This window comes from Mytilus trossulus, chromosome 1, assembly GCF_036588685.1.
Source record: "Mytilus trossulus isolate FHL-02 chromosome 1, PNRI_Mtr1.1.1.hap1, whole genome shotgun sequence".
Taxonomy (NCBI): domain Eukaryota; kingdom Metazoa; phylum Mollusca; class Bivalvia; order Mytilida; family Mytilidae; genus Mytilus; species Mytilus trossulus.
Genome location: NC_086373.1, coordinates 30,006,690 through 30,023,453, shown reverse-complemented (window position 1 = coordinate 30,023,453; position 16,764 = coordinate 30,006,690). Strand labels below are relative to the sequence as shown.

Genomic DNA, 16,764 nt, shown 5'->3' with positions numbered 1-16,764 from the left:
CAAAAGACAATTAGCGGGCTATGGAACACAACGTTGAAAAATAAAGTCTGGTGCAACGCAAAAATGCAGGAAGTGATTGTCTAAGTGTGATGCTGGATTGGTTAATTTTTTAGTGTGAGACGTGAAAGTCAAAATTATTTGTGTGGCAATGGGAAACGAAGTCTGGCGGGACATATGCCCTATTAATACAGTCATAAGCAGGATACATGATTGTGACAAAACGATAAGCGGGATCAGACCCCACCTCAGACATTAGGGTAAGCACATCCAGCCCAACGAGTGTCACCCAATGGGAACATATATGTTGTAATCTTGAAACATATATTCCATAATAGTCAACCAAATGATCATTACCTGGGTGTTTGTGCACATGTAAAACTGGTTAACCTCCATCAAATTTGATACGTTTACCATGTCAGACTATCCTGAGCATGTGTTGTTGATGTTGTTCCAGAGTTTGGTGCTGGTTGTTTTTTTTTCTTTTTTACTGTTCAAGCTTTTGAGTGATTTCTGTAGGCTAGAGGTATGAATGGAGGATTAAGATCTCAAATACATCATTTAAGTATCTGTCAAAGCCAGGAATCTCTAGCCTTTGTTAGTCTTGTTTTTTTTTGGTGAATTTGTGTGTCTAATAGTTTAGTGTGGCATCCGTTGTTCTGAAATAGTAATTATAATTCTTTGGGTGCAAGCTAAAGCCAAGCTCCAGTTGCAGTATTTTTTTGCTTCATTGAAGACTATTTGGGTGCCTTGGGCTTGTTTTGCCCTTTGATTGAGATGTTCCTTTGACACATTCCCTGTTTTTGTTCTAAATTCTAAAAAAAACTTTTGACATAGACAAGGCTTAAAGCTTGGAATTGGCACAAAGTGAATCTTTTTTTAAAAGGAAAGCAAACCTTTTAATCCTTTTATGGAAACTTTTAATCAACATTTGCATCTGGAGCCCAAGTTATATTTGTTTGCATAGATTTTGAATTTGTTGACAGAATAGAATAAATACAAGTATTGTAGAAGATAGTTGTGTAAAAAGACCTGCTGACAAAATTGAAGGATATTCTTACTCAAAAGGTTTAAGCCAAATCTCCTTTTCGAACTAAGATTGAAACAAGATGTAGCATGTACTGCTTTTTACTTATTCCTACCTTAGATCTCTGTGACAGCTTTGTGACAGATGTCAAACAAAGACTTAAAGGATAAAGATGTGAATAATTACAAGTTATCATACAGCTTTTAACAACAAGCGAAACCAGTACCATGAAGTAAGCTATAAAAGGCCCTACTGTGACAAAATATGACACAATTCATAAAGTAAACCACCAACCTGATTTATACAAGGAACGTAAACTTGTTCTGAAAATAACTGATGAACCTGTAAAAAACCTTATACAGGTACGTGTATATACCATGCAATTTATCAAAAGGATGTATTAAGAAAATATATGTTATCTTAATGTTTTCACACCTTTAAAAAGGCATAGTCGTCAAAACTTCACTGTGACTCATAAAGAACTAGTGAATAGTTTTGTTTATTTTATTATTTTCATTATCTCCTTAACAACATTAAAAGAAATAAAAAGGCTTTGTAAACTTTGTATTTTGACAATAAAGGAGTTTATAATATTCATAAATAAACATTAATAAATCAATTATTATGGTAATGTATATTTGTACTGTCTCTATAACATTTTTGGAGCTTTAGAGAATCAAGTTTATAAGAAAACGTTGAACTCTATTAAAAGATGTACTATTAAAAATACGTAAGTGTAGAATAAAAAACCATTTACAACATTCTGAAAAGAATAAAATGCATAATATGAAAAAAATAAAAATAAAAATAAATAAGACACAAATTAATCATATATAAGTCATGCACCAGTTCTGTTAATAAACCATGGTGAAATCTAAAAATTTCCGTTTGAAATTAGGAACCTATTTTGGAATAAGTATTTGTATCGTTGATGTTGGGTTAAGTGTACAAAAGTGTCCAAGACGAGGATCTATACATAATAAATTTTTTACCACTTGTGGTATAATCAAATAAATCTTTTTTCACTATATGACAAAAAATGGATTCCCAATTAAGAATTTGTAACAAATAGTGTTATTTAGTCAGAATCAGGAAATTATTCAGCTCAATAAATACTAAATGTTTAGAAATATTTAAAATCAAAATTTGTTTAATACCATTAAAGCATGTTCTTAGGCAGCAACATTAATTTTTATAAAATCTCTGTACTCATTTATACAAAGGTTTTTATGAATCACTTTTAAAATACCCTTGACACCAATGACAAACTATCCCCCATGTGTCTTGAGATAACCTTTCTATGCATATTTCTATCAATGATTTTATTTCATGTCATTTAAAACAAACAAAAATAAGCAAACTTGATACAAGATTATCATGGCCATCCATGATTTAGGAACTTTATCTGTATAAAAAATTCTGAACGGTAACCAGTGAAAACTAAAAATTATTTTCAGATAAATTAAAAAAATATATCATTAAAGCACACTTCTATAAAATTAGTAAAATTCAAAGTATTAAAATAACCCACAAAGATCTCAGATTAAATAAATGTGACAAAATATAACAACAAGAACATAATTCAGCCATATAAACTCAGTTGGTGCAAAACAAGCAAACAATAACAACAGTACCTTCTTTTAAAACATTTGCTTTACACAGTATTAACATTTTAGAATTACAATAATTTCAAACTAATTTTGTTCAATACACTATCTTGTCTTTTAAGGCTAATCTATCATTACCATTTCACTTTGGGTTTATAATATTTTTTTGAAAAACAGGGACAAAAGTTTTGATAGAAATTTTTTGCAATGTTTTTTTTAGCCATATTACATTTATGCAAATTTTGTAAAGATTGACTTTTCAGTAAAAGTACAAATTTTTGTTCTGCAATTTACCTGGTTAATTTGGGTTGACAGGTAAATACAATTATGGTCAATTAGTCTTCTAATTTTCAGCATGTAAAAGAAGGACATCCATCTGACTGTTAAGGATGTATTAATATAATACCTCAAAAGTATGCCCTACTCTCATGTAGGGATAATATTACAATCTCTGTACTTTAAGGAACTCTTCCTACAATTTTCTGAGGTTTGTTTCAAGGCATGTTTTACCATAATTATTATTTTAAGTTCAATTTGTTAGCTAGATGATGTATCTACTAATGCCCAACTATAATGATAATTACAAGAGAAGTTAAACATGTAATTACTTTAAAAAAACATGATGAAATATGCACAAACATGGAATGTAGGTAATAATTACCCTACTACTGCAATTTGAGAATATATTTGTTCTGATTGTATCATAAAAAGAAAAATTGTCTTTATTAAAATTTTAGTCTTTGTTTTTAATACATTCAAATATTTATTAGAACAATTACATTAAAACTTTGGCTTCATCAAAATTTTTGGTCCCATATGCAAATAAGAAGATATGGTATGATTGCCTAGAAGATAAATATCCATCAGTTCGAAAATTACATAAATTAAAGCAAATATAGGTCACCATAAGGCCTTTCAACACGATTCTTATAGATTTCAATAGTCAATTTTACAACCAAATTGTGATACATTGAATAAAATGAATTGATTTTGGATTACATTGTACTAGATGACAAAATATTGTACCAAAAATATCAATATAATTTTATTAGTGAGATATATTGTACACAATTATAAGACATATATAACACAGACACATACATCGTTGTACCTTATCTCAATATGGTTTAAATAGATAACACATATACATGTATAAATACAGATCTAAACAAAATAATCTAAGGTTAATACTATTATGCTTGATTTTATCTTTACTATTTTCCATGTATAAATATAATCATGATTGCCTAAAAGATAACTATCAATAAGTTTTACCAAATGATATAACTGCAAGCAAATATAGGTCAACATTAGGCCTTTCAACACGATCCTAATAGATTTCAATAGTCAATTTTACAACCGAATTGTAATACATTGAATAAAATGAATTGACTTTTGATTACAATGTACTAGATGACAAAATATTGTATCAACAAATGTCATTATAATTCCATTAGTTAGATATATTGTATACAATTGTAAGACATGTATAATACATAACACAGACACATACATGATTGTCCCTATTCCCAATATGGTTTAAATAGATAACACATTTAAATATATATATATATAAATACAGATCTTAAATAGTAATCTCAGATTAATACTATTATGCTTGAGTTTCTCCCAAAGTTTTCCATATATAGATATAAGGTAAATAGTCTTGATATAGGCACATTAACTGGAACTATATTACATGAATGACTTTAGATATGCATTTTGCATTTGAGGCAATCAGCACATCATTTGGACAAAAAAATAAACATCACCGCCAAAAATATATTTTCTTTTGCACCAATAAAGATATGTAGATGAAATTACTCCTTTCTCTTTCGATGTACAAAATATTTAAAATAGTTATCCAAAAGGTTGGATTATATAAAAAAAACATTTCTGGGAGTATCACGTCATTTTAAGGTGAAATTACACTACAACAGACATAAAACAGTATAACAATATCAATTATAGTCTCCTGACTAATAAACATTAAAAGCCATAAGTTTGCACCATTTATTATTATAAATTGTTAAAATCACATGATACATGTGAAATGAATAAAATGTTACCAAAAAGCTCACATACTAGTTAACAGTGTATAAATCAACAGGAAAACAAACTATATATAAATGCATTTATACAAAACAAAACATGAGACCATAGAAAATTTTATTAATGTTTAGAAAATTGCACAATATTCTTTGAGTAAAATTTTACTTAAAAAATCTCAAGTTTCTCATTCTTCTGACATTCTTTTAACTAGCACCCTTTTAAACTAGAGGCTATAAAGAGCCTGTGTTGCTGACCTGCTTCTTCAACAATGCCTTCTTTTCATTCATTCATTCTTTTTTTTAATAGTAAATAGTTATCAAAGGTAACAGGATTATACATTTTTAATTTAGTACGCCAGACATGCGTTTCGTCTGCATAAGACTCATCAGTGACGCTCAAATCAAAATATTTCTAAAACCAAACAAGTACAAAGTTGAAGAGCATTGAAGATCCAAAATTCCAAAAAATTGATCCAAATATGGCTAAGGTAATCTATGCCTGGGATAAGAAAATCCTTAGTTTTTCAAAAAAATTCATAGTTTTGTAAACAGGAAATTTATAAAAATGACCACATTATTGATATTCATGTCAACACTTCGGTGTTGACTACTGAGCTGGTGATACCCTCGGGGACAAAACGTCCACCAGCATTGGCAAATCATCATTTCAGGGGATTAACCCTTTAAAGTTAACTGACTATTTCAGTCCTGTTGATGAGTTTGTAGATCTTATACTGCAGGTCATTTTTCTTTTTTAAAGTTTCTATTTTAAGTTTCTATTTTTCATTTAAAGTTCTCAAGATAAAGACATTTCTTGTTTATTTGGTCATTTTTTCTATTCAAAAGTTTCTATATACCTATTATAGTTTTCAAGATAATAGGCAAAATGTAAAAAAAAAATAATATTTATTATTTGAGGCCAATAACTCCTATTAGAAGTTGCCAAACAATTTTGATGTCAAAGACATTAGGTAAATATCATTATTTTTAACATTTTATCTATCTATAGCTGTGGTTCAAGATTATAGACAAATAATAAATTTTTTGTTGTATTTATAGCAATATCAGCCAAGTTTGTCAGTAGGCATGGGTCATCAGACACATTTTTCAAACTTGATATCCCAATGATGATTGTAGCAACGTTGGTAATTACTGGACCTGTAGTATCAGAGCAGATGACCTTTGTGAAAGTCAACAGGTGATGACAATAATGGATGACAGACACCAAGTGATGGCAAAACTCACACTGGCTCTTTGGTTCTTAGAAACAAATAAATACACTAAAAGAGAATTTAAAGCTTGAGATTGATAAGTGGTGCAGTTTCTTTAAATTTTATAATATGAAATATAGATAATACTGGACACTTTTAACTACAACAGATGACTAGAAAACAACACATATTCATGTAAACTACCTTATTGAAATGACATTATTAAGGTACTTTAAATTCAGAAAATTTTACAATGTTTTAGTATTGCAAAAATGGATATGGGATAAATTTAAATACTTTATATTTTAAACTTGTTAATTGCATTATTTGTATGTTTTTTTTTTTATCTCAATAAGCTAGACAGCAACCATTTAACTTCAAGGGGGGTTATGGTATTTTTTGGTGAAATTTTTTTTTTTACACAAAACAGTGAACAATTTTATATTTCATTTTGTTTTTCTACCATATCATTTTTTTTCCAAAATTTAACACTTTGAGGTATGGGAAAAATTTAGATTCAGAATATATTTTTTTTGCCACTGCTTAACCAGAATTTTTTTTGAAAAAAAAAAAATAACCTAAACCTCCCTCTTCTGACATTACACTTTTTTTGTTTGTTCTCATGATGTATATGAAAAGGTAATCTTACGAGTAAAAAACATTTTAATATAAAATAAATCCAAATGGAAATGATTCTAATAGAAATAAGAATGAAAGTCTATGGTTTCATTACACCTACACAAGCATATTATAAAGCTAAAAATAAATTGTCATAGCTGTTCTTGAGTATAATATCACAATGTAGCTGCCTTATAATTAGTTCACAATAAAATCTATATCTGTATATACAATAAATATTTAATACAACAGCATCCTGAGTTTATTGTAAAATAAAAACTGAAAGACTTGAAATAACTTCTATACAACTATTCTGTCAAGGAAATGAACAGGGTGTCAATCAAATGTCTTTCATCCAAACTAATACCAAAGATAGTTTCTAGTAATAAGCAATTTTTTAATCTCCCTTAAAATGCTGCAAAAACGTTTAACCATAGGGTATAGTCAACTACACAAACTAACCACTAACCATTACTTTTAATCTTCATATGTTTCAGCTGTGAAGTCAGAATTTATTTCTTATATCATTTAAACACTAAATTTCTGTAGGCTAAATCTTCATAGCTTTTGTCCATTAAATCAATTTTGTAGATTTTTTGTTTAAAAAAAGTAATGTTAAATCTTTTGTTACAGGTTTAATTTTGAAAATAGTATCTTTAACAATTTCAAACCATATTGAACATTTCAACTTTTAAGGCATATTTGACTGAACCAATTGACCGACACTTTTCATTTTTTTCCTTGACGATTAATTATTCACCTTTAATCCCTTAACCCTAATTCTGTCACTTTCCTTTGAGCAAACTGCATGACTACCATACTTGTACCATTGGCTAAGAAACTTCTGATTGTGCCAGGCATGATACCTCTATACAGTCCAAAGAATCCACCTCTTTCTTTTATAACTATCTTCATCTTTTGTATTACTGAAACTTTCCTGGAATTTAAATATGAAATTATAATACTAACAACTTTCCTGATGTCACGAAAACAAAAAGAACTATTTCTATATAAGTTGACTTAACATTTCGTAGATTATTGGTTGTTTATGTTAATTATCCTGTTTCAAATATTTGATGTCAAACATGTTGTATAGATAATTACTGTAACAAACTAAAAGGATAAGACATACCTCAGCTTCAAATTAGATGCATGGAAACAATTTCAACAGCAAATTAATTTCAAAGGCTTTCTACAGGTACTCCATTATGTCAAAGGAACTAATTGTCTAATCACACTTTGAACAAATATAGAATGTCAAAGTAACAAGGATTAAGGAAACAAGGGTTTCATTTTCTGCCATAAATTGAGTAAAATAGCTGGAAATGCAAAATTTTACTAATAATAAATGTAGAGGTATCAACTGACCTTGTTTACAATAGGGGCAGATAACTTGTGATAATTCTGACCTTATATTATAACATGCAATAGGTCAGATAACAGTGTGCTGGTGGTTGTTCCACAGGGCAGTAGTATGCGTCTAGTGTGGTTGTTTTTCTTATGAAAAGCAGCTGCCGCTGGCTAGCTTACATATGTGAGCGAAAAGAGAGCCGAGTGAGTAAGGCTCTCCTGCCAGTACATAGCCTCTACACTGTCAAGACCTCTACAGTACCTCCCCGCGAGAGCACATGGTAACTGGGATCTATTATCTCAGGCTTTACTGTAGAGGATCTTGGAGTAGCAAGGACCCCAAAGACGCAGTGTGTAGGCCCACCAGTGTGTGGATATGCCCTAGCACTCGTCAACCTTGAACCAGCTTTGGGTAAATAGTCAGCCAGATAGGGGCTGTAAGCCAGGTAAGGCAACCTGTCTAGGAGAGAGAACTCTAAACAAACTGGGTAGATCACCACTCACCAGCCCAGCAAGGCAATTGATCTAGAGGACGGGAACCTCAACGACAAAACCCCTGGTCCTCCAAGTTGGGGGTTAAGCATTAGGCTAATAACCTCATCTTATAAAACAAACAACTTATTACAGAAATCAACACAAGTTTTTAGTTTTTTAGGTCAGATAACAGAAATTTGATGAAGTGCCCATTAGGTAAGCAAGTTGTGCAAATGGTTAATAGTAAAATCACAAAAATACTGAACTTAGAGGAAAATCAATTCGGAAAGTCCATATAAATCACATGGCAAAATCAAATAACAAAACGCATCAAAAACAAATGGACAAGAACTGTCATATTCCTGACTTGGTACAGGCATTTTCAAATGTAGAAAATGGTGGATTAAACCTGGTGTAAAAGCAGCCTTTAGAAACATCAGTTACAAATATGGATGAAAATTACTTTGGGAAATCTTGAAAGAATAGTTGTAGTGTTTCATTAGTTTACATAACAATAAATATCATAGAATTTTTTTTTTTTGGAAAAATTGTTTATAACAGTATAAACCATTATGAACCTTTCAACTGCATATTAAAATATAAGTATTCAAAGATACAATATAAGTTCAAACAAAAAATGGACACAACAGACACATACATTTTGCAAATCAGAAAAATTTCTTCCCTTTTTGGCTATAGTTTGTGTTGTATTTAATAAGTAAGTTAAGTCATCATCAAAACTAGAAATTAACTGTAACTAATTGTACGTTATGCAACATTAAAAAACAAACAATTTTTTGTAACATATCTGTTGCAACTTGAATATGAAGTTTTTTATAGAGATAATTGAACAAGTGTAATAAACAGATTTGAATGGTAGCCAAAACAGAACAATAACAGTTAATTCCCTTTGCATATGAATTCTTTGTTTTATTAGCAAAAGTAACATTTCTGTGTATTTTAGTCTTAAATCATGATTTTTTTCTTAGTTATTATTGTCTTTGAACTAGCTGTCAGTGACTGTGAGTACTCTCAGATCATTAATTAGTGTGTTTTGTTGTGGGACATAAACACAGAAATTGTTAACGGGTTCCACAGAACTCTGAGTCGTCCCTGCAATTTCTTGTGACAACTGTCAGTGTAAAAGTGTAATTTTAACTTAAAGTGAGTCCATTTATCAGCAAAATAAAAATCTAAAAATAATTTAAAAAGTTGTTTTTTTAGAAGCCATTTCCTGTCTTGATGATCAGCTTCTATCTAAGTTTCAGAACAATCAATGAACAGTTTGACAGATATATTGATGTCTAAAGAAACTATACAGACTCAACCCAAATATTGATGATGTCACTTATGAAATCTCTAGTATAGCTATTTCTTGCTTTTACACCATAATAGTTACAGACTCAAGGATAAACAATTGGTCTTTCAGAAGACACTCTTTATTGGCATGCAGTTTATAATGTCTACATTACTACCGCAGAACTGCCTTCAGGAACATTTGACACGGGTTGATAACTAAATAACATTTAAAATATTCAGTCTGAATGACTTTGAAATATCCTTAAGTAGCAGGTACTTAATATCAACCAAGATTGTTGGAACTGGATAAATTTCTTTTTTAGTTGGTCTGATATTTTGCTTTATCATCCTTCCCTACGCCTATATCACCCTGCTCTGTTGCTCAGTAACTCTCGTATCAAGACTTGAAAACAAGACCAGGCATTATCAGCGACGTCACAATGTAAGAGGAGAAGTTATCAGCGACGTCACAATGCGAGAGGAGATGTTCTCAAGCTTGCTTTTGTCTAGCCTAAAACTGTCTTAGGGAGAGGGAAAAAGACCAGTAATAGAACGATAAAAAGATTATCGAGGTTTCTTAGTACATGTATAGATATTGTAAAATATCAGCCGCTCGACACAATATGAAACTTTTTAGCTCGTTCACTACGCTCACTTGCCAAAAAGGTTCACATTGTGGCTCGCTTCTGATATTTTAGGATATCAATGTGTAGAAAACCCAATAATCTATACTTCTCTGATGGCAGCAGATATCTGTTTCTATGGTTACCTTATTCAAATACTTACTCTCCATAATTACTTTGAATTTGACACTTCATGTATTCTAAAGGCCACACAATCCACCAAGCTAGTGTGGCAGCAATGCCACTTGTTAGAAATGGTCCAATCAAAGGTTTCTTAAACTGTTCAGGAAAGTGTCGTCTGCCAGAATCAACTAGTATGAAGTAGGTTGTCATAAGTCCAATAGTTCTAACCCAAGTTACTCCAAAACCCTGAAAATTTTACATTATTGTTTAAACTTGAGTTCATAAAGCTCAACAATTTCAATTACGTTTTCATGTCCTTTTAAAACACATTTACAGGTTGACTAGTCTGTGGAAAATTGGTTGCCTTTAATATCCTGAGGAAATCAAATAAGATGAAACCTGCACTTACAGTATGTTTAAAATTTGAATATTACTATATATGGTATTCTATACTAGAATATAAATGCAATTTAATTATTTTAATTGATTATATTAAAAATCATCATGAATCAACCTACTGTCTATCTATATTTATATTCAAGATTGTGGAAACATGGTATTTTTTTTTTCTTTTCAATTTCTATCAATCAATTAATGCTGTAGGAGATGTTTTAGTTGGATTTTTTTTAATTTGTAGTTCAAAAGATGCTGGGTCTTTATGAATTCACCCCAAGCTTGTTCAAATAGTGGATTTTTCAATCTGACATAAATACCTGTTTATGGTGTTTACTTTTATAATTGTGTATGACTTATCTTGGTATCTTGTGACAGACAACTCATGCACAGCAAAAGATCAAATCATCTCACCCTGTTTAGAATTAATTTACATTTATTTTCCTTTGTATGTTTGTCTGTGTTTTACCAAACTTATGAGATATAAGTTTATTGCTACTTTACTAAATTTTCCTTTGATCTTACTGACTAATTATTTCCTTTCTCAGCACAGTAGAGTGATATGAAAAATTATTGCTTAAAACTAAGAGAGCATGTGCCTGTTGTTAATGAAGTATACAATATACTGTAGAAACACTAATTTTCGTGGGGTTAAAATTTCGTGTTTTTGTGTCTTTATAAGATTTCATGGGGATTTCGTGGATTCCAATGAATGGAAGTGATATTATATAAATGTTAAATTGTCGTTGGGTTTTATTTTCGTGGATATATTTTTTCCACGAACTAAACAAAACTAAATCCTCCACAAAAATTTCTGCTTCTACAGTATGTCATAGGTAAAATAGTGAAAAACAGATTATCATTGGTCATCTCAACTCTATTGCTTTTCTCACTTTCCCCTTACTGGCTCAAGAGAGAAAATCAACTTTAATCTATAAATACTGTCTTTATATTTGTCTTATTTAACTTCATGATGTTCAATGAATGAGTCCTGGCAACCTTATGCATCAAAGTTTAAATTTCCAATATTTGTGATCAGCCATTTTGTACAGTGTGAAATAACATGGTAAATATATTATACAACAGTGTGTGCTTACCGTGTAAACATCCTTCAAATGCCAGGTCTGCTGTGTTTGTCTTCTCACCTTCAAAATAAAAGAATTAAACTTTAAAGTTTGGTGCATCAAAAGTGTTTTTTTCCGGATTTTCCATCATTAGGAACTTAAAACAATAAACTGCTACATGAACATCAATGCTAAGCAGATATAGGAAGATGTGGTATGAGTGTAAATGAGACAACTTTCCATCCAAGTCACAATGTGTAAAAGTAAATCAATATACAAATAATGTTTTTTTTAAACAGAGCTTTGGCTCACATTGAACATCAAGATATCATATAAAGAGCCACATAAAAATTACTAGTGAAAAACATTCAAACAGGAAAACCAAAAATTTGTCTTATAATGAGTCCTCATCAACTGTAACTGGTATTCCATTATAATGTAACAATATACCTTACCTTAGCAAATTCTAAAGGAGTTTCTATTATAGCTCTTGTTGTTGAGGCAATTACACCAGCACCTATAACTCTCCTACAAAATAAATAAAATATTTTAGACACATGTGGAGAAATAATTACATATGTGTTCGTCAGGGACATTTGCAGGGTACACATCATCATGAGAAGATCCAGTGTTCAATCAAAGGGACTGTAATTGTCAAAAATTGTAAAAATACAAGCAAGAGTAGCAAAGCAAAATGGTTTTTTTTATGATTTTAAGCCAAACAGGAATGTGTTCATATTACACTGTTGCCACTTGCACTATCAATTTATATGTTCTAAGGTATGTGAAATTAGAGTCAAAACTCTAAATTGGCATTAAAATCAAAAAGATCATATCATAGGAAACAAGTGTACTAAGTTTCAAGTTGATTGGAATTAACTTTATCAAAAACTACCTTGACCAAAAACGTAAACCTAAAGCGGGACAGGGGGACACATGAACAAACGAATGCAGACCAAAAAAAAATAATGACCCTAGGTGGGTATCTAGATACAGTGTATATAAAGCTCTACTTTGTTCTGAAGCTTAATAAGAGGGGAATTATTTCTGGAAGTATACCTGAGTCAGAATTGTATAAGCAAATAAATGTTTACTACACTGGACTACTAGCACTACTTACAACTGTAAAGCTCCCGTACCTGGAATTTCAGATCTCCCAAGAGGTGAATCAAGTCTTGTATACCTGTAAATACAATAAATGCAATAAATTCAACAGTTCATAATTAGCAAGTACATGTACAGTAAACCTTTATTGTTTTTGACATGACCGAAGCTATTTTTGTCCTCATCCCTATTCACTTAATTGTATTTTTTAAAACTATCTCAATTTATTAAGCCAAAATCATTTCAAAGTTAGAAAAATGTTTCTGAAAAAATGTATGTCTTACCTAAATACCACATATATCATATAATGTTTAAACTCCACCTTTTTTAAGTGAAAGGGATAACATTCAACCATTTCAGTTAATTTATATGACACAAGACCTTTTATGACTAATTGAATGACAATTGACACTTTTATATTCAGTTTAAAATCATATGATGCTTTAAGGATATTTGAATTTATTTCTAATGTACTAGCTTCTAGTATTCTTTTTTTTGTTGTAATTCTTAATCACATCAAATGAAAGAATAGCAATCTGACAGTCTTACTTTCATTGTAGTTTAAAAATTAAAAATAGTCTCTGCCTCACAAAAGCGAGAGGGTTTATACTTTAACTTCAAGTTAATTGATATATAACATTGCCATATGTTTCAGACTTACACCGCCTCAAACACAGCAAACTGTGACGATCTGTAAATGCCTGATCCCCATAATGGTGGTATACAACCTCTGTAAAGATATAAATTGTCAAAGCTATTTACCTAGCAGCTTGTTTGGTGTTGCAATAAACATGATCATGAAAAATAAGTACATGGAAGACATTCTAATAACTTTGAGATGTTTACTACATTATATCCTACAATCTTTCACAATGGCAAAGGCCATACAAAAGATAATTAGTTACTACCAAGAACACCAAGTATCTGCATCAAGTTTTTATTTTTTCACAATGGTCTCAACAGATTACTTGTTTTTCTGTATTATTGGGTTGCTATCTGACATGTCTGATTAAACTGAATCCTATTTAGTTCATAAAGACAAACTTTACCACACTTTTACTTCCAGATCACCCCTTGATTTTGATGGGGTTTGTGTTGCTTATTCTTTAGTTTTCTATGTTGTGTCATGTGCACTATTGTTTGTCTGTTTGTCTTTTTCGTCTTTAGCCATGGTGTTGTCAGTTTATTTTTGATTTATGAGTTTGACTGTCCCTCTGCATGTACTTCAAAAGATGACTTCACAGTTGAATTTTCCCAGCAAGGATATAAATTCATGCAAAAGATATCCTTTCTTTTCTGTTGTTAATATATCTTTAAAAAAAACCCATCAAAATGAGTCTTGTGTTAAAACTACATCTAAAAACACAATTCCATGATAAAATACACAATCCTTAACACAGGCGGATCTTTGGGGGACCAAACCGCCTTTTGTGTGAAAAATTTGGTTGATTATATAGGCATAATGGCTTGCATTAAAAGAACAACATTTATATTTAAATACAGGTCAGATACCTATTTTCAAACTTTACCTGTATAAACCAATAACCCCCTGAGTCCTAAGAGTTTTGGCTAAAGTCTGGAACATGTTAGATTTTTCGAATCCTGCTTGAGCTTGCATTTTTGTTTTAATGGTATCAAAAGGATGGCCAACACAGACATTTGTGACTCCATATAAAACTCCAACTACAAAGAAATTTCCAAGCATTGTGTTAAATGAAAATAAGACTTCAAGTCACAATACATACTCATTACTGTGATACACCTTTTGAGGTGAGCAGATCATGAATTTTAATGAAAGTGACTATGCTATTCAAGAATAAACAGAAGCATTTCAGAACTTTCTGTAAAAGCCTTTTCAATCCATGAATCCATGAATCCATGGACTCTTGAGCAATTTGTTTTAAGACGTTGTCACTTACTGAAAACCATGTGTTATCTTTAGAAGTCTCTCAGTTTGCTTCATTCATATATTCATTATGAGACATTTTCTGTGTACTTGTCAATCTAACTTTCTAACACTCCTATCTGAATCTGTTTCTGATACTAATATTATGGGATATACATGTACATGTAAGAGGGTGGTAATGGGATCACATGTACCTTCATGATGGATAATGGTAAAAAAAATTGGTTCAAACATGACGAATAAATGTACTTTCTTTTAAACGATAAAAAATCTACTGATTTAGATGAATCAATTAAATTATTTGAGACCTTTCAGGAATCAGGATAAGAATATTTCGAAGAATCACAGTAAACTTTTAACCAATTTGACGCTATCAATAGCAAAAATGACTGTCACTGTCTGACACCTGACTGGTGTAAAGGGAATTCCTACCCTATACATATGCAGTGCGATGAATCTAAATCTTGACAATAAGCAAAGTGATTGATAAGTGCTTTTTTTTTTTTTTTTTTATGTCAAAAGCATTAACAACGTTTGGTTAATAATAACTGAAGACTACAGTCTCAGATAATAATAATAGCAACTTTTCCAAAAAATAAATAAATGAAATTTCAGAAAAGCCTTGTATGTTACTATTAACAAGGTTATACATTTTGATTATTGTCACTTTATAATTTTTTTCCGTCCAACAAACCAGACAAAAAACAACCTGTTACTTAGGGATTATAAAAAATAAGTAATGTCTACATGGTCTAAGACTGCTACAAATTCATATCATGAATGTCATATTAACCTCCGAGTCCAATGACACCTTCTTTAACCCAATGTCCTCTTTCTTCATTATGTGTCATTTTTTGTTTACTCTTTTGCCCCAATTTTTCTCTTTTTTTTGCAAATGCAGGGCTTACCAGGATCTTCGTTGTTTACACTTATTTGGGTGAATTCGGCTCAATTCTGTTCTGCAACGTATTTTCGGTCTAAACTTCTTTCGCCCTTTATCGCATTTTCTGTAAACAGTAATTTGATAGCCCTTAATAAGATTTAATCAATCTAAATGCTTATATTTAGAATCATCGGAATGCATGTAGAATTAATTAACGAATATCATTTAAGAAATAGATATGTACGAAGCTTTATATATTATACTTTAATCGGATCATGGGATGAGACATTATGTGAGCCAAAATTTGTTCCTGTGAAAAAAGTTCCAGTGGACCTAATTTCACAGGTAATATGTTCTGGGAGAACTTTTTACACAGACAATTTCTATATAATTTGTTCCATCTTTATGAAATAAGTTCCACACTTTACCTGGTGAAATAAGTTCTGGGTTGGTGAAATTTGTTCCTTACCTAGTGAAATAAGTTCCATGTTTGTGAGATTTGTTCCTTACCTGGTGAAATAAGTTCTGGATTTATGAGATTTGTTCCTCACCTGGTGAAATAAGTTCCATGTCTGTGAAATATGTTCCACTGGTTAAACAAGTTATCTTATATACTGAGCACTTGTCATCAGTCAGTTTAAAGTCATTATAAAAAACATGTATTTAGTCTGTATTATATTGATAATGTAATAAATAAAAAATGAACATTTGTACTTTTAAAAAATGGACAAAGTGACTGATCAATTATTTTAAAAGACAAAGAAACAAAAGAAACACTCTTTAAAAACTTTGCAATGACCATAGCTAAGTACATGTATGATAAGAACACCCATGACAGATCAACAGGAAACAAGGAGGTCGAATACCACATAAAGGATAAAACATAGATACAAATTATGATACATTATCATCGCTTTTATTTCTTATCTTCATCCTACAGTCATGCATTCAATTGCAAATGTACCCCATGCAAGCACAGTACTTATTTTCTGTGAAATGGGTTCGAGCAGAACATTTTCATTGATTTCTATAAA

General features: G+C 30.7%; 1 protein-coding gene across 1 annotated transcript; it reads right to left on the bottom strand.

Moving 5' to 3' along the window:
• Nucleotides 1-1,583: 1,583 nt before the first annotated feature.
• LOC134721115 (uncharacterized) lies at nt 1,584-15,742 on the bottom strand. Its single transcript, XM_063583873.1, has 8 exons — nt 15,641-15,742; nt 14,471-14,624; nt 13,603-13,671; nt 12,958-13,020; nt 12,293-12,365; nt 11,871-11,918; nt 10,421-10,626; nt 1,584-7,448 (listed from the first exon to the last, which is right to left on the bottom strand). Exons 1-8 carry the CDS (start codon nt 15,696-15,698, stop codon nt 7,274-7,276), a joined length of 846 nt encoding a protein of 281 aa, XP_063439943.1. The 5' UTR covers nt 15,699-15,742; the 3' UTR covers nt 1,584-7,273.
• Nucleotides 15,743-16,764: the final 1,022 nt, after the last annotated feature.

What these genes read in the sequence shown, in the direction of transcription:
- LOC134721115 (XM_063583873.1), bottom strand. Translation starts at nt 15,698, where the DNA reads ATGACACATAATGAAGAAAGAGGACATTGGGTTAAAGAAGGTGTCATT. An exon ending in GGTACGGGAGCTTTACAGTT is followed by an intron (nt 12,366 to 12,957) that starts GTAAGTAGTGCT and finishes TTTATTTTGTAG; the next exon opens with GAGAGTTATAGGTGCTGGTG. An exon ending in ATTTGAAGGATGTTTACACG is followed by an intron (nt 10,627 to 11,870) that starts GTAAGCACACAC and finishes TAAAATTTTCAG; the next exon opens with GGTTTTGGAGTAACTTGGGT.